This window comes from Hypanus sabinus, chromosome 26 (genome assembly GCF_030144855.1).
Source record: "Hypanus sabinus isolate sHypSab1 chromosome 26, sHypSab1.hap1, whole genome shotgun sequence".
Classification (NCBI taxonomy): Eukaryota; Metazoa; Chordata; class Chondrichthyes; order Myliobatiformes; family Dasyatidae; genus Hypanus; species Hypanus sabinus.
Window position 1 is genome coordinate 40,066,129 of NC_082731.1, and position 26,050 is coordinate 40,092,178.

Below are 26,050 nucleotides of genomic sequence, written 5' to 3' on the forward strand. Positions count from 1 at the left end.
AAACATATTATATCAACTAAGCTGAAAATGTTTTGTTGATGATTTTCATTTGTAGTTAGTGCCTCAGTCTTCTCACTTAAGTGTTCAACAATAAGTGTTACAGCCAGCGAAACAACTAAATAGATATTAGGTGGTGTCCACTGCTGTCAGAAGTCAAGTCAAGTCACTTTTTATTATCATTTCAACCATAATTGCTGGTACAGTACACAGTAAAAATGAGACAATGTTTTTCAGGACCATGGTGCTACATGAAACAGTACAAAAACTACACTGAACTACGTGAAAAACAACACAGAAAAAAGAAACTACACCTGACTACAGACCTACCCAGGACTGCATAAAGTGCTCAAAAACAAAACAGTGCAGGCATTACAATAAATAATAAACAAGACAATAGGCACAGTAGAGGGCAGTAAGTTGGTGTCAGTCCAGTCTCCAGGTATTGAGAAGTCTGAAAGCTTAGGGGAAGAAACTGTTACATAGTCTGGTCGTGGGAGCCAGAAGGCAGCTCCTGTACTGGGAGCGAGAGTCTGTCAGTGTTCAAGTCAGGGGGGGCTTGGAGAAGCGGCGCAGAAGATAGTAACATCGGACAGCAAGTTGCTGGTCTCCACTCTCGTTGTGGCAGAAGCGATCTCTGTCTTCCTCTCTGGTGAGAGAGAGCCTGTCTGAGATACTGAAGTGCTGCATTATGGACTGTAGTTTTTGATGGATTCTTAATCTAAAGGTCTCTTGGGTGGGGGGGGGGTGGTAGCTTTTACTACAGCTTGCATGGTGGGGGGGGTCAGCTGGTGCAAATGGGGAGAGGGGGAGTGAGAGGATGAATGCTTTTGTTGCTACTTGTGCATGGGAGGGGGAGGGGAGGGTTCCGATGTTTCCATCATTCATTCTTTGGGTTTTTCCTGTTTTGTGGATGTCTGTGAAGAGGAAGAATTTCAGGTTGTATACTTGTATGCATTTTCTGATATTAAGTTGAACCATTTTGAGATGGTGCTTTTCCACATGACCAATACATGATGTATAAGCACATTTCATAAACATTGGTACATGAAGCCCTTGTGTGAGCTTGGTGTGTGTGACAGCGATGCACAAATGGTAAAGATAGCTTCCTGTAACCACACATTATGCTTTTGTACTGTCGTGCTTACCATCTCATCTTCCATGTCCCGCGTGATCTGGTGGACCTCTTTGGATGCCAAAAGAATCCTCCGTCTTTGCTTCAGTGGCTCAATCAGGCGCACAATTCTTGTTTCCACGACATTTTGCTTCTCAATGACCTCTTCTTTTCCAGAACCTTCCTGTTGCAGTGTTGCAGCCTGGGCCTGCAACTCTCCCACCTCCTTGTACCAGCCCTCCATCTGGTTCTCCAGCACCTGCAGAATCAGCCAATGTCCTTGGGTAAACTTCAAAATGACTAACAGCTTTCAGCTAATCACATACAACCCAACTACAAGCTGTACAAGATGCTGGCAAGACTTTATTTAGAGTATTGTCTGCAGTTTTGGTCACCCTGCTTGTTGAAAGTTGTCACTAAATTGGCAAGAGAACAAAAAAGATTTACAAGGCTGTTGCCAAGACTTAAGCACCTGAATTATGAAGAGAGCTTAGTCATAGTCATGGAAAAATACAGCACAGAAATCTGCCCTTTGGCCCATCTAGTCCATGCTGAAACTATTTAAAGTGCCTACTCCCATCAACCTGCACCAGGACCACAGCCCTCCATACCCCTACCATCCATGGCTCGTTCCACACTCGCACAACTTTCTGAGTGAAGTGGCTTCCCCTCATGTTTCCCTTAAACTTTTCACCTTTCACCCTTAACCCATGACCTCTGGTTGTAGTCCCACCCAATCTCAGTGGAAAATGCATTCCTATGTATATGTATCATAATTTTGTATACCACTGTTATATTTCCTGTCAATCTTCTACATTCTAAAGAATAAATAAGCCCCAGCCTATTCAATCTTTCCTTCAGATCTGGCAACATCCTTGTAAATTTTCTCTGTACTCTTTCAGCATTATTTACATCCTTCAAGTAGGTAGTTGACCAAAGCTTCACACAATACTCCAAGATAGGACACACCAATGCCTCATACAACTTCAGCAGAACACCCTATGTCCTGTACTCAACACTTTGAGTTACGAAGGTCAGGGGAGCCATGTTGGCTGGAGTCAAGGCTTTATGCTTTGGCTCCTGGTAGTGTCACCAACACCAAATAGGTCAAAATTTAGAGGCCAGAGGTCCACCAGTCCTCCAGGTTTGGAGGTTTAGCTCAGGGCTGACAACCCTGACTGACAAAACAAAACTTTTATGGAAACTGCAATGAAGAATGCTTCTACATCTGAGTGTAACAGTATTTCTGAGTCTCCAGCCAGGCTGACAGTCATGAAAACTGAGAGGAAACTAATGACATGATGAAAGAAGCCCTGAACACCATCAGAGATGGAGGACCTTCGTTGCTGCCCTGAACATCAGCAGTGTAATGGGCAGTCAGTACATAAGAGGAGAAGAGGCCTAGGACATGATAAGCCATGATCATATAGAACAGTGGAGCAGGCTTGAGGGCCTACTCCTGATCCTGTTTTTGTGACTGGCTGATGGGAAAACCAACTCTAAGTAAAGACCAATGAGACCAAAGACTGAGCTGAGTAAAACCTTTAACAAACTGCCTCATTCAAAGGACAGTTTCAGTTCACTTATATCAATGCAGGGCCAAGGATTCCACTGAAATACCAACATCCGAAGCTGCTTACTTTAATATGTGCTGTCACAGGTTCATGGAGTCACAGAAAAGTACAGCACAGATACAGGTCATTCGGCCCATCGAGCCCATGCTGAAGGCATTAAGCTGCCTCCTCTCATCGTCCTGTACCGGGACCATGGCCCTCCATATCCCTACCTTCCAGGTACCTACCCAAACCTCAAACATTGAAATCGAGCTCACATGCACCACTGGCAGCTCATTCCATATTCTCCATGACCTTCTGAGTGAAGAAGTTCCCGTTAAAACTTTTCACCTTTCACTATTAACCCATGACCTCTGGTTGTAGTCCCACCCAACTTCAGTGGAAAAAGCCTGCTTGCATTTACCCTATCTACAACCTCTTATAATTTTTTATGCCTCTATCAAGTCTCCTCTCAATCTTCTACATTCTAAACCAAAAGGTCTTAACCTATTCAATCTTTCCTTATAACTCAAGTCCTCCAGATCTGGCAAATCCTTATAAATTTCCTGTGTACTCTTTCAAACTTATTTGCATTGGCAAACCTGTGGTATTAATAAATTACTTTGTAATGTAATTATAAAGTAATAGCAATTTATTATATTACTAATACTATATTATTTATAATAATGTACTTAAGTAAGTTGAGGGATAGAGTTTAAGAGACGCGATGTAATGATGCAGCTCTATAAAACTCTGGTTAGGTCACACTTGGAGTACTGTGTCCAGTTCTGGTCGCCTCACTATAGGAAGGATGTGGAAGCATTGGAAAGGGTACAGAGGAGATTTACCAGGATGCTGCCTGGTTTAGAGAGTATGGATTATGATCAGAGATTAAGGGAGCTAGGGTTTTACTCTTTGGAGAGAAGGAGGATGAGAGGAGACATGATAGAGGTGTACAAGATATTAACAGGAATAGACAGAGTGGACAGCCAGCACCTCTTCCCCAGGGCACCACTGCTCAGTACAAGAGGACGTGGCTTTAAGGTAAGGGCAGGGAAGTTCAAGGGGGATATTAGAGGAAGGTTTTTCACTCTGAGAGTGGTTGGTGCATGGAATACACTGCCTGAGTCAGTGGTGGAGGCAGATACACTAGCGAAGTTTAAGAGACTACTAGACAGGTTTACGGAGGAATTTAAGGTGGGGGGTTATATAGGAGGCAGGGTTTGAGGATCAGCGCAACATTGTGGGCTGAAGGGCCTGTAATGTGCTGTACTATTCTATGTTCCTATGTTCTATATAATACTGCCTGCCGGTTGAGAACTCTTTTTGCCTGTCTTCATCAAATAAAATTCTGTACCTTTCAGTGAACTGTTGAGCAGTAGCAGAGTGGAAAATGTACTGACTGGCTGCAGCACAGCCTGGGATGGAAACACCAATGCCCTTTAACGGAAAATCCTACAAAGAGTAGTGAATTCATCCCAGTACATCATGGATAAAGCCCTCCCAACCACTGAGCACACCGACAGGTCATGTCATAGGAAAGCAGCATCCATCGTCAGAGATCACCACCACCCAAGCAAGCTATGCTCTTTTCTTGCTGCCCCCATCAGATAGAATGTACGAGTACCTCAGGACTCGCACTACCAGGTTCAGGAACAGTTACTACCCCTCAACCATCAGGCTCTGGAACCAAAAGGGATAACTACACTCATTTGCTCATCCATTGAGATGTTCCTACAACCAATGATCTCACTTTGAGGACTCATTATCTCATGTTCTCATTCTTTATTACGATTTATTTATATTTGCATTTGCACAATTTGTTGTCCTCTACACTCTGCTCGATCTTTCACCAATCCAGGTTACTATTCTATAGATTTAAGGAGTATGCCCGCAGGAACATGTATCTCGGGGTTGTATATGGTGACGTATATGCACTTTCATAATAAAATTTGCTTGAACCTTGAGGTTTGATGATACAGTCACAGCCAAGGTTCAGACACACTTCCAGCATCAGGCAGTGTTACATAGAGCCCCACCCCACCCCACCCCACAATGACCCTGAGAGGTTTCAAAGGAAGGTGACTCTGCTCCAGAGCTTTGCCTGTTCTAATACAATGAACGATTTCAACCGTCAATGAAATAAAAAACATGGCAGATGAAGGAAATCTGAAATTTTAAAAAAGGAGAAAAAGCTGAAACACTCAGCTTTGCTGTTAGTGTTGTGGAACACGGACCTACTCTCAGCCGCACAAAACATGGACCTGCTATCAACATGTGACATTGACCTGCTCTTAGCGACATGTAGCATTGACCTGTGTTTAGCAGCATGTAACATAGAACTGTAACACAGACCTCACTTAGCAGAACTTAACACAGACCTGTTCGTAGCAACACATAACATGGACCTACTCTTTGCAACACGTAACACACACCTGCTATTAGCAAAACATGATAAGACCCATTATTAATGCACAGTGCAGACTCTGCCAATAGCAACACCCAACACAGATCCAACCATTATCAGCACACAGCACAGACCTGTCATTAGAAACACGTAACACAGGATAGGAATTGACACATGACAAAAACCTGTCATTAACACACACAACTCTCTTACCAATACATGTAACAGACATGCTACTAATAACACACAGCTCAAAAGAAGGCACATTTACCCAACAACTACACCATGATTCCCCCACCACAGTCATCTCCTTTGGCATATCCCTCCCTCCCACCTTCTATGCAACTTACAATGATCTTTACCTCGCTTTCCCAGTTCTGAAGAGGGGTCCTCCACCTGAAACGTTAACCTTGTTCTCCTTCCTCAGATGCAGCCTGACCTGCTGAGTGCTTCCAGCATTTCTGCTTCTATTAAGGATTTTAAACAGTCTTTACGTATCTCTCATAGTCATTTCAAACTAATAGTAATTGAAGTAAATAGTTTGAATTAGTATTAAACTTTAGAAATAAATGCTAATTAAAAAACAGCAAATGAAAACAAAATGGTTAGTTACCTCCCTCCTTTCCCTGCTGGTTGCTAAGTCGAGAACTAGGTTTGGCTGGCAGAATTTATTTACTTATTGAGTGCAAAATAGGCCCTTCTGGCCCTTTGAGGGCCACTGCCCAGCAAACCCTCAATTTAATCCAAACCTAATCACGGGACAACTTACAACGTCCAATGAACCTACCGACCAGTAGGTCTTTGGACTGTGGGGGGGAAACCGGAGCACCTGGAGGAAACACGCGGTCTGGGGGAGAACGTACTAACTTCTCAAAGGGCAGCTGCAGGAATTGAACCTAGGTCACCGGTAGCGTAAAGCCGCATTCCGTGAGAGGACTCCGCGTGGAGTCCAAAGGCAAAGCTGTGGACCAGATGTGGACCAGATGCTGTGTGGTCAGTGCTCTCTAGGTCTCAGACTGTCAGAGGAGAGACATACGAGACCAGAGATGCGGGAATCTGCTTGACCAGCTGGAGGGAGAAGCAGCATCTTTAGGGAGGGTTGGTGGGGGGAAAGAATGCCCATCACCCTTTACCCCTTCTCCATCTGCTAATCACTCACTGACCCCTGTCTCACTATATCTGCTCTCCTCCTTATGCATCTACTAACTCTTTCCGTTCAGTCCCGACATCCGGTTTTGATTAAGTACATTGACAAATCCCAACAGAAGTCCCCCGCCACTGCTGCCCCACCCTCTGAAATCCTCCAGCAGACTCGCTGCTGTTGCATATTCAAAAGCAGGTGATAGGATGTCTGAAGTTTCTTTTGAGCAGAGTTACAAATTCCAGCCAGCAAGTTTTAGTTAATTCCTCTCAGCACCCTGTGATGCATTAGGAAGTAATCTTTCCGTTTCTTTAGAATTTTGTGCCTGAGGCCGAGTTGCTGGCCCAACGCTCGGCCCCAGCACGAATGGAAAACGTGTAAGGAGCCGGCTGGATTTGAACCTCTGACCACTCACCTTGAAGTCCACTGCACCACCAGCCGGCAACTCGGTGATAAAAACTAATGACAACCCGAGTGTGAATTCTGAGAAGCAGCAGAAGGCACTTACAAAGCAAGTTTTAGCACAACTCAAAATCGAGGCACTGGCTAATTGACAGAAACATTTTAAACCATCAGGGTTTAAAACGTCAGACCTCCAAACAGCTTCAGTAGACACAAAACATTAGAACTTAAAATGTAATACAGTTCAAGACTCATCTAGAACATGTTCAGGTTTAACAGTCACAGGAAGAACAAACTGTTGGTTATTAAACTAAGTTAGAGGGAAGAGGATGAAGAACCTGGGTTTTATAACAGTGGTGGGTGCTAAATTGAAACACGTTCAATGGCAGTAGACAGTTTGAATGGTTCAGCATGAGCTAGATGGTCCAAAGGGCCTGTTTTTGTGATGCTCTTTCCTATGACTATCAGAATTAGGAGCAGGAACATTTTAAATTTTCAAGTAAATTTATTATTAAAGTACATATATGTCACCATATAGAACTTCAAGATTTGTTTTCTTGCAGGCATTTATAGGAAAATAAATGAAATGGTATTTTTATGTAAAATACTTAACAAAGACTGACAATCCAATGCATCCAATGTGCAAAAGAGGACAAATTGTGCAAATAAAATTTTTAAAATAAATAATACTAAGCTTTTTTTTACTACAAAGAGTCCTTGACAGTCTCTAGGTTGTGAAGTAGGAGTAGAGGTAGGTGAAGCTATCCACATTGGTTCAGGGGCCTGATTGTTGTAAGATCAACTGGTGATCCTGGTGCTGCACCTCCCACCCAATAAGAGTATTAGTGAGCACGGCCTGAATGCTGGGAGATCCTGATGATGGATGCTGCTTTCTTGTGACAGCGCTACTTGCAAACTTGCCGAATGATGGCGAGGGCTTTGCACGAGCCTCCATAGTATCCAGGACATCTTCAAGGAGTGATGCCTCAAAAAAGCTGGAAGCCCATCGTGAAAGACCCCCCATCAGCCAGGACATGACCTCTTGGCATTCATAGCAAAAGGATTTGAGTACAGGAGCAGGGAGGTTCTACTGCAGTTGTACAAGGCCTTGGTGAGACTGCACCTAGAATAGTGTGTGCAGTTTTGGTCCCCTAATCTGAGAAAAGACATTCTTGCCATAGAGGGAGTACAAAGAAGGTTCACCAGATTGATTCCTGGGATGGCAGGACTTTCATATGAAGAAAGACTGGATCCACTAGGCTTATACTCACTAGAATTTAGAAGATTGGGGGAGATCTTATTGAAACATATAAAATTCTAAAGGGATTGGAGAGGCTAGATGCAGGAAGATTGTTTCCGATGTTGGGGAAGTCCGGAATGAGGGTTCACAGTTTAATGATAAAGGGGAAGCCTTTTAGGACCGAGATTAGGAAAAACGTCACCACCAGCCGGCAACTCGGTGATAAAAACTAATGACAACCCGAGTGTGAAATCTGAGAAGCAGCAGAAGGCACTTACAAAGCAAAATTTAGCACAACTCAAAATCGAGGCACTGGCTGATTGACAGAAACATTTTAAACCATCAGGGTTTAAAACGTCAGACCTCCAAACAGCTTCAGTAGACACAAAACATTAGAACTTAAAATGTAATACAGTCCAAGACTCATCTAGAACATGTCCAGGTTTAATAGCCACAGGCAGAACAAACTGTTGGTTATTAAAATAAGTTAGAGGGAAGAGGATGAAGAACCTGGGTTTTATAACAGTGGTGGGTGCTTAATTGAAACATGTTCAATGGCAGTAGACAGTTTGAATGGTTCAGCATGAGCTAGATGGTCCAAATGGCCTGTTTCTGTGATGCTCTTTCCTATGACTATCAGAATTAGGAGCAGGAGCACTTTAAATTTTCAAGTAAATTTATAGTTAAAGTACATATATATCACCATATAGAACTTTGAGATTTGTTTTCTTGCAGGCATTTATAGGAAAATAAATGAAATGGTATTTTTATATAATATTATACTTAACAAAGACTGACAATCCAATGCATCCAGTGAGCAAAAGAGGACAAATTTTGCAAATAAATTTTTTAAAATAAATAATACTAAGCTTCTTTTACTACAAAGAGTCCTTGACAGTCTCTAGTTTGTGAAGTAGGAGTAGAGGTAGGTGAAGCTATCCACATTGGTTCAGGGGCCTGATTGTTGTAAGATCAACTGGTGATCCTGGTGCTGCACCTCCCACCCAATAAGAGTATTAGTGAGCACGGCCTGAATGCTGGGAGACCCTGATGATGGATGCTGCTTTCTTGTGACAGCGCTACTTGCAAACTTGCCGAATGATGGCGAGGGCTTTGCACAAGCCTCCATAGTATCCAGGACATCTTCAAGGAGTGATGCCTCAAAAAAGCCAGGAGCCCATCATGAAGGACCCCCCATCAGCCAGGACATGCCCTCTTGGCATTCATAGCAAAAGGATTTGAGTACAAGAGCAGGGAGGTTCTACTGCAGTTGTACAAGGCCTTGGTGAGACCGCACCTAGAATAGTGTGTGCAGTTTTGGTCCCCTAATCTGAGTAAAGACATTCTTGCCATAGACGGAGTACAGAGAAGGTTCACCAGATTGATTCCTGGGATGGCAGGACCTTCATATGAAGAAAGACTGGATCGACTAGGCTTATACTCACTAGAATTTAGAAGATTGGCGGGGGATCTTATTGAAACGTATAAAATTCTAAAAGGATTGGACAGGCTAGATGCAGGAAGATTGTTTCCGATGTTGGGGAAGTCTGGAATGAGGGTTCACAGTTTAAGGATAAAGGGGAAGCCTTTTAGGACCGAGAAGAGGAAAGACCTCTTCACACAGAGAGTGGTGAATCTGTGGAATTCTCTGCCACAGGAAACAGTTGAGGTCGGTTCATTGGCTATATTTAAGAGGAAGTTAGATATGGCCCTTGTGGCTAAAGGGATGGGGGGTATGGAGAGAAAGTGGGTACAGGGTTCTGAGTTGGATGATCAACCATGATCATACTGAATGGCGGTGCAGGCTCGAAGGGCCAAATGGCCTACTCTTGCACCTATTTTCTATGTTTCTATGTTTCTCTTTCATGAGTACCAACATGAAGGAGGTACAGGAGCCTCGAGGAATACATTCAGAGATTCAGGAACAGCTTCTTCCCCTCTGCCACCTGATTACTGAAAGGACATTGAATCCATGGACACTACCTCACTACTTTTTGTACTTCTATTTTTTTACTACTTTAATTTAACTATTTAATATATACACTTTCTGTAACACAGGTTTTTTTCTCTAATATTATGTATTGCATTGCGCTGCTGCGGAAAAGTCAACAAATTTCACGATATACCCCGGTGACTTTAAACCTTATTCTAAAGTTCTTCAATCCTTCAAGCCTGTTCTACCATTCTGAACACAACTCAGCTTCTCATGATGAAATCAATGGCCATTACTTCTAGTTGAGCAACTTGAATCAGCATGGTGAATGGGATCAATAGAGATCAATACCTGTTGGTAAAAATGGGCTTCTTTCCATGCTGTGTGATTCCATGACTATCCCAATCTAGCAACAGCTCCTGCATTCTTCCCGTCTCTCATGATTTAAATAGCCCCTGAAACAATGGCGATATTCAAGGGCCGGTGGTGGGGTGAAGATACGTCTCTACCAAAGGAGGTGTAAGGTGCTCCTTCCCTCCGCTAGCCTGCAGGTCACCCTTGGGCAAGGTGTAGCACCTGCTTAGCCCCCCGATCAGGGTCATGTGAAGCCATGGGAGCAGCCGGTGGACGGTCGTACGAGCAGCCGGTGCAGATCACAAGTCCTGGTTATGTGACCACTGACGCCAGGCAGACAATCTCTGAAGAGTACAGATAATGGCTGGGGTCACCCGGCTTGTAGAGACACTGCCCAGAAAAAGGCGATGGCAAACATCTTCGGTCCAAAAATTTATCCAGAACAAGCATAGTTATGGAAAGGCCATGACTGCCCACATCATACAGCACAGAATGAACAAGTAATATTCAAGGAGTTAGATGATGCTTTAGCTTCAGTAATGACCTGTGGTAAAGAATTCTACCGATTACCACTCTCTGGGTGAAGAAATTTCTTGTCAACTCCTACAGGATTTCTTTCGTATCTTTGCTCTGTGACTCCTCCTGTTGGGTTACTCCATCAGTAATTTCCTTCCCACACTGTTTGTGTATTCCTGCCAGACTCTTCTACAGATCATTTCTCATTCTTCTAAACTTGCTCCTCAGAAAAGGGTTTGGTCTCACCAGGATGACCCTGGTCCTGTACTCAAATCCTCTCAGTGCTAAGGTTAAATATCAGATTTCATTGTCGCATGTGCAGCGAAATATCGAAACACACAGCGAGATGCGCCATTTACATCAACGACCAATACAATCCGAAGATGCTGCTGGGGGCAGCTCGTGAGCATTACCATGCTTCAAGTGCCAACACAGCATGCCCACAACACACTATCCCTGACCAGCACGCCTTTGAAACATCAGGGGAAACTGCAGTACCCAGAGGAAACCCAGGCCATCACGGGGAAAATGTACAAATTCCTCACAGACACTGGCAGGAAGTAAATCCTGATCACGGACCACGTCAGGGGATCAGATGTGGAGAGAGTCACTAACTCCAAACTTCTTGGTGTCATGATATTAGATCTGTTCTGTGATCGGCATGTACAGGAGCCTTAGCTCCCACACCACCAGGTTCAGTTACAGATATTATCCATTGACCATGAAGCTCCTGAACCGGCGTGGAGAACTTCACTCATCTCAACTCTGAACTGATTCCACAACCTACAGACTCACTTCCAAAGACTGTACAACTCGTGTTCTCGGCATTATTTATTAATTATTTGTCTAATTGATTATTAATAATTTACTTATTGCTTATACTTGCTCAGCTCGTCGTCTTTTGCACATTAGTTGTTTGTCAGTCTTTGTTTGTGTGTAGTTTCTCACTGGTTCTTTTGCATTCCTCTGTTCTACTGTGAATGCTTCCAAGAAAATGAATCTCAAGGTAATATGGTGACCTATGGAGCAGTATATACTGTATATATGACATATAGTACAATCCCAAGGTAGCATATGGTGTATACGTGCTTTGATAATCAATTTACTTTGAAGTCTGAATCGCTGGCTCTGCAGAGCGTCGTGCTAACTGCTATAATATCATACCACCCTACCGCGAAGGATGACATACCATTTGCTTGGAGAGCAAATCCACAACATTGCACTGCTGGGGTCGACTATTGTGTTCAGTGCTCCCACCGCAGCATCCTCTACATTGGTGAGGCCCGCCTTGAGTTGCGGGAGCACTTCATCGAGTACCTCCGCTCCATTCTCCACCAGCTGGATTTCCTGGCGACCTAATATTTTAATTCTAATTCCCATTCCAAAGCGCTGATCATTCAAGATGAGTCCCCCCTCAGGGTGGAGAAGTCACAGCTTATATCCCATCTGGGTGATCTCCAACTAATGGCATGAATATCGATTTCTCCTTCTGGTAACAAAAACAACCCTCCCCTTCTATTCCCTACTCTGGCCTTTTACTTCTTCTCCCCTGCCTATCACCTCCTTCCCTTCCTCCTATTGCCCACTCACTACTCCTATCAGATTTATTTTTCTCCAGCCCTTGACATTTCCCACCCACCTGACTTTATGTGATACCTTCCAGCTGGCCTCTCACTTCTCCCCAGTTTTTTTTATTCAGGCATCTTCCCAGTCCTGAAGGAATCAGCCCCAAACGTTGACTGTTTACCCTTTTCCATAGATGCTGCCTGACCAGCAGAGCTCTTCCAGTATTACGAGTATGTTGTTTTCGATTTCCATCTTCTGGGGACTTTCTCATGTTCAACACTCGAGTCTCACTGCACTTCAGTCGATTGCCGCTCACTTGATAATTGGCTGTTTCTGCCATCAAAGTGGATCACATTCATCAACATTACACTGCACCCGCCCACTCACTCAACCTTTTCAAGAAGCACTGAAACCTCTCTGCATCCCCTTCCCAGCTTACACGCCCACACAAACGTGTCATCCGCAGAGTTGGAGAAGCCACATTTAACCTTTATGCGGAAGACTACACCAACTGCAATGATTTGGTCAAAAACATAAGAGATGCTGCAGTTGCTGGAAATCCAGAGTATCACACACAAAGTGCTGGAGGAATTCAGCAGGTCAGCCATGAAGAAGAGCCTTGGCCCAAAAGACTGACACTTTATTCCTTTCCATGGATGCTGCCTGTCTGAGTGAGTGTGAGTGTGAGCATGTTGTGTATACTTGGATATCTCTTCAAAATAATCAAAACCAGATTTAATATCACTGGCATATTTTAAATTAGTTGTTATGCAGCAGCAACACATAATAAAAACTGTAAATTACAGTAAATACATATTTTTTCAAAGTTAAATAAAAAGTGCAAAAAGAGAGAAAAAAAAGTAATGTACAAACGTAGATTCGTGGGTTCAATGTCCATCCAGAAATCGATGGCTGATGGGAAGAAGCTATTCCTGAATTGTTCAGTGTATGCCTTCAGGTCCTGTACTTCCTCCCTCATTCTAGCAATAAGAGGGCATGTCCTGAGGGTGCCCCCCCCCCCAACAAACCAGTTAGAATGCTCTCCACTGCATGCATGCAGAAATTTGCGAGTGGCTTCAGCAGATAATCAAAGTGGTCAGATAGAAATTGTCCTGAAACAAAATCAAACTGTCTGTCTTTGCTTTCCTAAGTGTAGAATAATCCTGTCCCTCAGAATATTTTTTCCACAATAACTTTCCTAGAGTCACAGGCCCGTCATCATCTGGCTCATCCCTGCGCCGCTCTTGAATAAAAATAGTTCTCTAGTCAATCAACACTTTACAGATGTCCAACAAACAGTTAAAATTCTGTCAATGCCCCAGCAATATCCCCCTTTGCCTCTTAAAGCAGTTTGGGGTATATTGCAGTTTCCACCTCCTTAGCAGTTTGAGAATTGGTACGACACCAACCACATTGGCAGTATCTCCAGATGCCTGGTGGAGAGAATTCTGACTGGCTGCATCACAGCCTGGCATTGAGTCTCCAGTGCACAGAATCATGAGAGGCTGCAGAGGGTTGTAGAGTTGGCCACCTCCATCATGGGCACCACCGTCCATAGGTCTTCATTGCCTCAAGATGCTGCTTCCATCATCAACAGCCTTCTCCATCCATAATCTGCCCTCGACTCATTACTATCATCAGGGAGGAACAAGATGATCTTGGACAGCCACACTCAATGTATTAAGAACAGCTTCTTCACCTCTGTCATCAGATATCTGAATGGTCTACTAGCTATCTCATTTTTCATCTTTGGCACTATTTATTTTTAATTTATGGCAACTTTTATGTCTTCCATTGTGTGCTTAGCCCACTGCTCTATGCTCATGACTGCAGCTAGGCACAGCCCAAATGCCATCTAAAAAGTTGCTGATGACACAACTATAGTTGGCAGAATCCCAGATGGTGATGAGAGGGCGTACAGGAGCGAGATAGATCAGCTAGTTGAGTGGTGTTGCAGGAACAACCTTGCACTCGATGTCAGTAAGATCAAAGAATTCACTGTGCACTTCAAAAATGATAAGTCCTCGTCAAGGGATCAGAAGTGGAAAGGGGGAGGAGTTTTAAGTTCCTGGGTGGCAGCATCTCTAAGGATCTATCCTGGGCCCCGCATATCCATGGAATTACAAAGAAAGCACAACAGTGGCAATATTTCATTAGGAGTTGGAGGAGATCTGCAAATTTCTACAGATGTATCGTGGAGAGCATTCCAACTGGCTGCATCACCGTCTGATATGGAGTGGGGGGCGGGGGGCGGGGAAAAGCCACTGCACAGGATTGAAATAAGCAGCAGAAAGTTGAAAACTCAGTCAGCTCCATCGTGGGTACTAGCCTCCGGAGTATCTAAGACATCTTCAAGGAGCGATGCCGCAAAAAGGCAGCCTCTGTCATTAGAGACCATCATCATCCAGGACATGCTCTCTTCTCATTGCTACCATCAAGGAGGTGGTACAGAAGCCTGAAGGCTCACACTTAATGATTCACAGACAACTCCTCCCCCCTGCCATCAGACATCTGAATGTACATTGAATTCATGAACACTACTTCATTACTTTTAATTCCACTTCTCATCCCCATTCCAATATGTCCATCCATAGCCTCTGCCACTGTTGTGATGAGGCCACACTTAGGTTGGAGGAACAACACCTTATATTCCGTCTGGGCCTCCAACATGATGGGATGAACACTGCTTTTTCAAACTCCTGGTAATGCCCACCACCCTCCCTCTCCTTCACCCTTTCCCCTCTCTCACTTTATCTCTTTGCCTGTCCATCAGCTCTTTCTGGTGCTCCTCCCACCTTTTCTTTATTCTATGGCCTTCTGTCCTCTTCTATCAGACTCCCCAATCTCCAGCCCTGTATCTTTTTTACCTATCAACTTCACAGCTCTTTACTTCATCCCTCCCCCTCCAGGTTCCACCCATCACCCTGTGTTTCTCTCTCCCCTCCGCCCACCCCATATAAACCTACTCCTCAGCTTCTTTTCCTCCAGTCCTGTTGAACAGTCTCAGCTACTCACTACTTTTCTCAGTAGTTTTCTCTCTCTTTACACTACTTATAAATTTAACTTTTATCATATATACACACACACATAAATATATACACACACACACACACACACACACACACAGTCGACCCTCCTTATCCGCAGGGGATTGGTTCTGGCATCCCTTGTGGATACCAAAATTCGCAGATACTCAAGTCCCCTTTTCAATCTGTCTCTGTGTGGTGGACCTTAGGACCCAGCGGAACCCCAGACCTTATTCAACCTGTCACAGTGTGGTGGACATTAGATCTGAATCCACAGTGTCGCTGTTCACGAAAATGATCCGATTGAAAATAAAGTGTATATAATAAAGCAATCGGAAAGAGGTGAAACGCCATTGGCCATTGAAATAGCGTTAGGCTATGTGAGTCAACGATCAGAACAATTTTAAAAGAGCAAGTGAGAAAGCCCTGCCCCGATGAAAGCTACAATTATTACTAAGCAATGCAGTGGTTTAATTGTTTGGTTTTGGAGTTTGGGGTTTTTGATCCCCCACATCAACCCGGCACGGTGGAGAGCGCACTCCATAGAGATCTGTCCCGAGTCCTGAAAACTTCTGTTCCCGAGCCCGGCGCTGAAACATATGTTCTTAAGTATTTTATATGCATAGAAAGGCAAAATATATACTATATACTAAGACAAATGTTTGACTAACTGACGCTAAATAACGATGACGATGTACCTGTTCCGACTGACTAAGAGAACTTCTGATTTTTTTCAATCCCGATCCACGAGAACCCACGCACATCCTTCCGTATACTATAAATCATCTCTCAATTACTTATAATACCTAAGACAATGTAAATGCTATGTAAAATAGTTGTTATACTGTATTGTTTAGGGAATAATGACAAGGAAAAAAAGTCTGTACATGTTCAAACAACAAGTGCTGGAAGAGCACTTCCTGGTTTTTGTGATTCATGGTTGGTTGAATTCGCGCATGCGGAATCCGTGGATAAGGAGGGCCGACTGTACACATACACCCACCATAATTTACAGTTTAATTATTATGTATTGCAATGTACTGCATAAAAACAAATTTCATGACATATGCTGGTGTTATTAAATGTGATTCTGATTCTATTTTCCTGTAACAAATAATATATTTCACACATTTGTCAGTGATGACAAACCTAATTCTGATCTCATCAGGCCCTGGGAATTATATCTTAATGGGCTTTGTTCGAGAATTGCTACCTACCCTTCCCTGAATTTTCCAACTGTTTTGCTCATCTCATGAGTGAGCACAGAAGTCTTCATTCAAGGTCTAATTTACATTCTTCTGCCTCAGACACACAGATTGCCTCTCTGGACCCAACTCTTTCCCTGTTACCCGCTCGCAATTTTTCTAAATCCTGCCCAGTGACTTTGTGCTGGCATTGGACAGGGTTCCCAGGTGGTTCACAGGAATGATTCTGGGAATGAAAGGGTTATTGTATGAGGAGCAATTGATGGCTCTGAGAATTACTCACTGGAATTTAGAAGAATGAGGGGGATGTTATTGAAACCTATTTAATGTTGAAAGGTCTCAATAGCATGGATGTGGAGAAGATATTTTCAATATTCTCTGCCCCTCTTTTTATTCCCCACCCACTTTATTTTCTAAACACTCTCCTACACTTTTTCTTGTCTTATTTGCACTTCTTCCAGTGTGTTTCCGTCTTTCTGACATCGTCTGGTATAGAGGGTTCCTTGAACTTTCCACCTTACCTTTCATCCTTAGATAAACACAGAGAACAGGCCCTTCAGCCCACAATGTTGTGGCAACCCACTCCAAGATCAATCTAACCCTTCCCTTCCACACAGCCCTCCATTTTTCTTTCATTCAACACATTGAATTCTATTTCAAAACTTTTAGAGGATCCTTGAAGTTGTTACAGCTGAGGGTGGTAGTGGGGACAAGCTCCCACTATCCATTAAATGCTCCCAAGGGTGTACACCTCATATAGCCACTAACAACCACATCCAGCTCCTGGCCTTCAAATGTAGCTTAGCTACTAAGCCCAATGGAACCATTTCTACTGACAGGAGAAGGGGCCTTAAAGCCAGTCACTTCGGGCAGATGGGGCTCATCAGCTGAGGTTGGCAACTCATCTAGAAGGAAAACTCTGATCTCAAACCTCCACTGCCTTGCAGCTATACCCACTCATGGGGAAGGGTCCTGGAGTAAACCCTGAGGGAAAAAACCAGAGCTGGAGTCCATAAGGCAGTCCGACATTGAGTTCAATGCTGACTGGCAACCCCTGCAACTCTGCTGGTGCCAAACAGGTCTCTGCCATTCCTGTGGGTTCGTCAGATGCATAGAAAGGGGGAACTTGCTACATGAGCAACAGCTTGCTCGCTATACTATACTGACCAGGCTTGTGTATCTAGATAGTTAGGACGCAATATCCATGGTCACCTCTGACTGACGGAGACAAAGAAGAACAAGAAGAGGAGGACGAGAATATGAAAACGAGTGTGTAATGTTGCGGCTTTGGAAGGCACTGGTGAAGCTTCACTTGGAGTATTGTGAGCAGTTGTGGGCTCCTGATTTAAGAAAAGATGTGCTGATGTTGGAGAAGGTACAGAGGTGGTTCATGAGAATAGTTCCGGGAATGGGAGGGTTATCATATGAGGAGTGATTGATGGCCTGTACGTATTGGAATTTGGAAAAATGATGTGGAATGTTATTGAAACCTATCGACTGTTGAAAGGCTTAGATAGAGTGGATGAAGACAGGATGCTCCCAATAGTGGAGGAGTCTTATGGTTTCATGATCTTCCACGTATCAGATATAATTTCCAATAGATCCCCAAACCTACTTTTTACTAACCCTAACATCTGACATTGAAATCCACATTCCCCTCACTCATGACTTTCGTCCAGTCATCCTTTCAATAAATATCTTAAATACTTCAGAGTTCTTATCACTGACTGTTTCCTGACGTTGTCATTATCAGGGGTGGTAGTGAGGATAAGCTCCTACTACCTATCAAATACTCCTAATGGTGTGTGTCTCAAATAGCCTCTGACAACCAAGTCCAGCTCCTGGCCTTCACGTGTGGCTAAGTTACTAAGCCCGGCTGAACCATTTCTATTTCAGGAGAAGGGCCAAAGGTGGGTTACTGGCATCTTAAAAAAATCTCTTCGGGCAGGTTGGGCTCGACAGCTTGGCAGTTTATCTCGAAGAAAGGAAACTCTGATCTCAAAACTCTGCTGCCTGACAGCCATACCCACTCATCAGTGAGTAAAACCCGAGGAGAAATCCAGAGCTGGAGTTCCCAAGGCAACTCCATGCTGAGTTTTACACTGACAGGCCACTGGAGCCAAACTGTATCAGTCTCTGCCATTTCTTTGGATTCATCAGCTGTGCAGAGAGGGGGAGCCAGCTGCAGGGACAACAGCTTGCTCTCCATATCGTACTGTCCTGGCTGACATATTGACTTCGATGCAAACAGCTAGGATGCATCCATGGTTGACCCCAACCAACAGAGAGCGGTAAAAGATCATTATCTCCAAAACACCTTCAATCACTTGTCCACCTCTAAGCTATAACATTAAATCCTTCTCTAACGTGGCTATCAACAGAAATCTGTCCTTGATCTGCTTTTAAAATTCCACTTCCTCTTTGCTTTGGTGATCACTGTTGACATTAGAGAACATTTTTAAGACAAAATAAACTCTTTCCACAAGTTGATGCCTTCTGTACTGTTCTATTACATTTTTGCACATCAGTAGTACTGCTGCCACTTATGTGGCCTCCCGGAGTGGTAACACAACTACTATAATTGAGGGGCTACCTCAACAAACCCAGCCGCTCCTTCTCCAGTAGCAGAATTTCCCTACACTGTGGTCCTTCCCCACTGTGGTGACTGCACCGGGATTGAGTGCATTCCTCAGCCCCTATCCACGTAGTCCAGTATGTGCCAGTCTGTCAGATCGTAAGATATAGGAGCAAAATTAGGCCATTTCACCAGGGCTAATCCACATCCCTCTCGGCCTCAATCTCCTGTCTTCTCACCGTATCCCTTCAAGCCCTGACTAATCAAGAACCTGTCAACATCTGCCTTCAATATATCCAGTGACTTGGTCTCCACAACTGCCTGTGACAATGAATTCCACAGATTCACCACTCTCTGGGTGAAGAAATTCTTCCTCATTTCCATTGTAAATGTATGTCCTTCTATGCTGAGGCTGTATCCTCTGATCCTATACTCTCCCACCTTAGAAATCATCCTCTCCACATCCACTCTACCATGACCTTTCAATATTCAATAGGTTTCAATGAAATCCCCCCTCATTCTTCTAAATTCCAGTGAGTACAGGCCCAGAGCCATCAAACACATAAGCTTTTGCTAAGCTTTTCATTCTTACGATCATTCTCGTGAACCTCCTCTGGGTCCTCTCCAAGGTCAACACATCCTTTCTTAGATAAAGAGCCCAAAACTGTAAACAATACTCCAAGTGGGGCCTCACCAGTGCTTTATAAAGCTTTAGCATTACATCCTTGCTTTAATACCCCTGGTACAATACCCTATTATTCTGACACCTCTCTACATATTCAGCTCCTCTAGCTCCTACTAGTGTTGAGAGACCTGCAGCATAACTCCAGCAAAGTGATAGTCCCCTTCTGTGTTTTTAAGCTCCACCATGACCTCCTTTAAAGAGCCATCTGGGACATCCTCACCCTGTATTGCAATGATGGACTCCTTAATCACTGCTATCATGTTCCCTTCCTGATGCATTGCCCCATCAGTACAGCCTTTTTGACCAGAAATAAAAGCACAGAAAATGTTCAAAACACTGAAATGCATCTGTGGAGAGAGAAACAGAGTTAATGTTTGAGGACTGAGCTCCCTTGAAAGTGGCTCGAGGATGAACGGCTGATGAAGTTGATGTATGGCTTGTGCTTGCCTTTAGTTATCAAGGTTCTGAATGATGGGGTGGAGATATGCCTCCAGCAAGTGGGGTCTAAGGGCTAGCCAGCAGGTCATCCTTGGGCAAGATGTAGCACATGCTTATCCCTCCTCCCCCCCACTAATTATGGTCATGTGAAGCAATGGTAGCAAGTGGCAAATGGCCACATGAGCAGCTGGTGCTGATGAAGGGCCTCAGTCCAAAAATCCCAACTGTTTATTCACTTCCAGAATTGATGCCTGAACTGCTGAATTCCTCCAGCATTTTGTGTGCTTTGCAACTTGTGCACGTCACAAGTCCTAGTTATGAAACTGCATGGATTCCCAACCTGGTGTCCACAGACCCATAACACCTTAGGAGCAGGATTAGCCCTTTTGGCCCTTTCAGTTTGTTCCGCCATTTCATCATGGCTGATGCATTTTTCCTCTCAGCCCCAATCTCCTGCCTCTCCCCCCACCTATCTTTGCAAGCCCTGAGCAATCAAAAAGCTGTCAACCTCTACCTTAAATATACATAAAGACAGCCCCCACAGTTGCCTATGGCAAAGAATTCCACAGATTCACCACTTACTGACAAAGGAAATTCCTCTTCATCCCCATTCTCCAAGGACACCCCTCTATTTTGAGGCTGTGTCTGCTAGTCTTAGACAGTGCCAACATTGGGAAACATCCACTCCACATCCACTCTAGCAAGGCCTTTCACCATTCAATAGGTATCAAAAATTCCAGCAAATACGGCCCAGAACCATCAAATGCTCTTCATATGACAAGCTTTTTAATCCTGGTTAATCTCCAGTTTCAGCACATTCTTTCTAAGATAAGGGGCTTCCTCACCACAGACTCAAACTGCAAATTAACCTTTAGGGAATCCTGCGCAAGAACTCCCAAATCCATTTGCGCCTCAATTTTTTTTCACTTTCTCTCCATTTAAAAAATAGTCAACACCTTCATTTCTTCTACCAAAGTGCATGACACTTCCTGGCAGTGTGTTTCATCTGTCTCTTCTTTGCCATTCTCCTAATCTGTCTAAGTCCTTCTGAAACCCCCCTATTTCATCAGAACTACCTACCCCTCCTCCTGTCTTTGTATTGTCCAAAAACTTTGCAACAAAACCATCAATTCCTTCATTCAATTATTGACATATAATGTAAAAAGAATCAGTCCCAACACAGGCCCCTATGGAACACCACTAGTCACTGGCAGCGAGCCAGAAAAGGCTCCTTTTATTCCCACTCTTTGCCTCCTGCCAATCAGCCACTGTTTTATCCATGCCAGAATCTTTCCTGTAACACTATGGGCTCATAGCTTGTTAAGCAGCCTCATCTGTGGCACCTTGTCAAAGGCCTTCTAAAAATTCAATACACAACATTAACCAATTCTCCTTTGTCTATCCTGTTTGTTATTTCTTCAAAGAATTTCAACAGATTTGCAGGCAAGATTTTTCCTTGCACCATATTTTATCATCTGCCTCCAAGTACCCTGAAACTATATCCTTAACAATTGACTCTAACATCTTTCCAATCACTGAGGTCAGGCTAACTGGTCTATAATTTCCTTTCTTCTGCCTCTCTCTCTTCTAGAAGAGTGAAGTGACATTTACAATGTTCCAGTTTTTCCGAACTATTCCAGAATCTAGTGATTCTAGAAAGATCTTGACTAACGCCTCCACAATTTCTTCAATCATCTCTTGCAGAACCCAGCGGTGTACACCATCCAGTCTTGGTGACTTATCTACTTTCAGACCTTTCAGTTTCCCAAGAACCTTCTCTCTTGTAATGATAACTTCACACACGTCATGCCCTCTGACACTTGAACTGCCACCATACTGCCAGTGTCTTCCACGGTGAAGACTGATGCAAAATACTTATTCAGTTCATCTGCCATTTCTGTTTCCCCATTACTACTTCTCCAGCATCGTTTTCCAGTGATCTGATATCTACTCTTGCCCCTCTTTTACACTTGATGTATCTGAAGAAACATTTGATATGTTCTTTAATTTTATTGGCTAGTTTACTTTCGTATTCCATCCTTACCTTCTTATTGACTTTTTAGCTGCCTTCTGTTGGTACTTACAAGCTTCCCAATGCCCTAATGTCCCACTAATATATGCCCTCTCTCTGGCTTTTATGTTGGCTTTGACTTCTCTTGTTAGCCACGGTTGTCTCCTCTTTCCTTTAGAATACTTCTTCCTCTTTGGGGTGTATATATCCTGTACCTTCCAAATTGTTTTCAGAAATTCCAGCCATTATTGCTCTGTCATCATCCCTGCCAGGTTCTTTCCCAATCAATTCTGGCCAACTCCTCTCTAATGTCTCTGTAATTTCCCTTACTCCACTGTAATACTGACACATCTGACTTTAACTTCTCCTTCTCAAATTTCAGGGTGAATTTGATTATATTATGATCATTTGCTCTGAAGGGTTCTTTTACTTTAAGCTCTCCAATCAATTCCAGTTAATTGCACAACACCCAATACAGAATATCCGATCCCCTAGTGGGCTCAACCATGAACTGCTCTAAAAAGCCATCTTGTAGGCATTATAGAAATTCCTCCTCTTGGAATCCAGCACCAACCTGATTTTTCCAATCTACCTGCATGTTGAAATGCCCTATGACGATTGTAACATTGCCCTTTTGGCATGTGTTTTGAATCTTCCATTGCAATTTGTAGACCACGTCCCTACTACTGTTTGGGAGTCTTTATACAACTCCACCTGTGTCTTTTTACTCTTGCAGTTCCTTAGCTCTATTCCCGATTCAGTGTCTTCCGACCCATGTTACCTCTTTCTAATGATTTAATTTCATCTTTTTACCAACAAAGCCACACAACCCACTCTGGTTCCTGCCTGTCCTTTTGATACATTGTGTGTCCTTGGCCATTAAGTCCCCCGCTATAATCAGCCATGACTCAGCGATGCCTACAACATCATACTTGCCAATCAGTAACTGTGCTACAAGTTCATTGACCATATTTCATATACTGCACGCATACAAATATGACACCTTTGGTTCTGTATTCACCTTTTTTGAATCTGTCTGCTCTTTACATTACAACTCAACCTGTTGACTGCAATTTTGCCCTATCGTCAGACTCTCCTTGCTAGGAGTTTCATTACACATTGCCTCCATCTGTAAAACTCATCTACTGCATTCTCACTCTGGTTCCCATCACCCTGCCAAATTAGTTTAAACCCACCCGAACAACTCTAGCCAACCTGCTGCAAGGATATTGAACTCCTCCTTGAGTTCAGAGGCAACCCGTCCCTTTTGTACAGGTCATAACTTCCCCAGAAGAGATCCCAATGAGCCATAAATCTGAACCCCTGTCCCCAGCACCAGTTCCTCAGCCACACATTCACCTGGCAAATCATCCCACTCTTACCCTCACTAGCACCTGGCACAGGCAGCAATCCAGAGATCACGACCCTGGAGGTCCTGTTTCTCAACCTCCTACCCAGCTCCCTAAAATCTCACAGACTTCCCACATCTCACACACAGCACAAAGCACTGCCCCTGCAGCCATTCTCACAATACAATGCACTAACAGATGAGGAATGAATAAATAAGAACAGAGAGAGAGAGAGAGAGAGTAACTTACAAGACAATCTACCTCACCCAAGGCTGATTCACCCGAGTCTGAAGAGCCAAAGCCACTCCAAAGACTGACACACGCACAGAAAGGACACTCAAAGAATGGCCGCTGTGCTTGCACTTGAAATGTTCTTATCGGCCCTATCCAATGAATCCCTCTTGCTGATTGGTCGCTCCTGACATCAGGAAAACTGCCACAAAACCCTCCCTTTCAAATCTCTATCACCGCCCCGATTAAAAAATAGCTCTCTTCATCCATACCTGGTGTGGACCCCTTGGTTAATGGTATTGTTCCATGCCATTAAAAGGTTTGGGAACCCCTGCATGTAAGGCATGACAAGGGGAAAGTTCAAAAGAGACGTGTACGGCATTTTTATAAAAAAAGGATGGTGGATGTCTGGAATGCACTGCCAGGGGTGATGCTGGAGGTATTATGATAGTGGTGATTAAGAGGCTCTTATATAGACAGAGGAACGTGTAGAGCAGGTGTTTCCCAACCTGGGGTCCATGGACCCTTTGCTTAATGGTATTTGTTTCTGGCATAAGATAAAGTTAAGGAACTCTACTATAGGGAATGGAGGGATATACACCTTCTGTAAACAGAAGGGATTAGTTCCGTTAGGAAATTAATTTCAAGTTTGATTAATTCTGTTCAATTAGTCTCTTGAGCTGAAGGGCCTGTTCTTCTGCATAACTGCTCTGTGGTCTACTTCTTGTACCTCCTCTCAAACCCAATGTGAAACTTGATGACTGCTTAGCAATACTCCGCAGAAGTTCTGTGACAATCCTTGACCCTGGATTCATGTCTTTAGCCACAGAAGCTGTTATCAATCGAGTCTCCTAACAACATTGCCCCAAGAATGCAAGAAATTGGAGCAAGTGAAGACCACCTGATTCCTTAAACCTGCCCCGCTATTCAATACGATCATGGTTGATCCAAACCATGTCTCAACTCCATGAGGACGCAAGAGACTGGAACCTCAGAAACGGGTGAAGCTGGAGGACCTCAGGAGGTGGGGTGGGGTGCATCTGAGGAGATAAATGAACAGTCGACATTTCGGGTCACAGATTTTGTTACTACCAACTATTATCCCCAGCCTGTCACTATTCTTCATCTGTCTATCTCTCCTCCTCCCATCACCTACTTGCTCCACTACTCCTCCTTCACTCCTTATACTGAACATCTTCCCTTCCAGCTTCAGCCCTGATGAGGGGGTTCAGCGGAAACCACTTCTCTATAGATGCTGCCTGACCATCATCAAAGATCCTCGCCACCCAGGCCATGTTCTTTTCTCACTGCTGCCAGCAAGTAGAAGGTATAAGAGCCTCAGGGCTCACACCACTAGATTCATGAACAGTTAGTACCCAACAACCATCAGGCTCATGAACAAAAGAGGATAATTATACTCATTGTTGGCGTGTGGCCAAGCGGTTAAGGTATTGGTCTAGTGATCTGAAGGTCACTGGCTCGAGCCTTAGCTGAGGCAGAGAGTGACAGAGTGTTGTGTCTTTGAGCGAGGCACTTAACAACGCATTGCTCTGCTTGGGTCCCAGTGCCCTTCCCTTGGACAAAATTGCTGGCGTGGAGAGGGGAGACTTGCAGCTTGGGCAACTGCCGGTCTCCCATACAATCCTGCCCAGGCCTCAAAATCCATGGTCTCACGAGACTAACGGATGCCTATTTATACTCATTGAGATGTTCCCACAACCAATGGTTTTACTTATTATCTTGTTATTTAATGCACTTATTGCTAGTTATTTATTTTTATATTTGCACAGTTTGTTGCCTTCTATGCTCTGCTTGATCTTTCATTGATCCTTTTTACAGTAACTATTCTATAGATTTGCTGAGTATGCTCACAGGAAAATCATTTCACTGTTGTATGTAGTGTAGTACTCTGATAATAAACTTTACTTTTGAACTTCTTGACCTGCTGAGTTCCTCCAGCAGTTTCATTTCTCACTCAACTCTTTCCACTCTTGCCCCCCACTTCTCAGCTAGCCCACCAGCAAAACTTCTGCCTGAACCCTCTTCCCCCTCCCATCTACTCCCCAATCCCAAACACACATCTCTACTTTTATCTGATGCAAAAAACTGTTTTTGAAGTGAGATACTCTCTGCAGTTTTCCATGAATATTTCCCTGCCTTCTGTCTTAGAGTCAGAGAGAGAGAAAGAGAGATTCAGCATGGAAACAGGACCTTCAGCCCATCTAGTCAATACTAATCATCTGCCTTTTGACATCGAGGTGCCTTCTGATGGCCCATCTGGTTCACAAATACAGGGAGATCACTTCT

At 43.8% G+C, this 26,050-nt stretch overlaps 1 protein-coding gene across 5 annotated transcripts in view; it reads right to left on the reverse strand.

Moving 5' to 3' along the window:
• The window catches only part of LOC132381474 (spectrin beta chain, non-erythrocytic 1-like), a 210,632-nt gene that overhangs the window by 53,858 nt on the left and 130,724 nt on the right, over positions 1 to 26,050 (reverse strand). For all 5 annotated transcript variants that reach the window (XR_009508044.1, XM_059950906.1, XM_059950908.1 and 2 more), the window contains one exon: positions 1,146 to 1,370. Coding sequence is in view for 4 of the 5 variants with exons in the window: in XM_059950906.1 (XP_059806889.1) it covers positions 1,146 to 1,370 (225 nt within the window). In the remaining variant the exon portion in view is untranslated. The remainder of the gene's footprint in view (positions 1 to 1,145; positions 1,371 to 26,050) is intronic.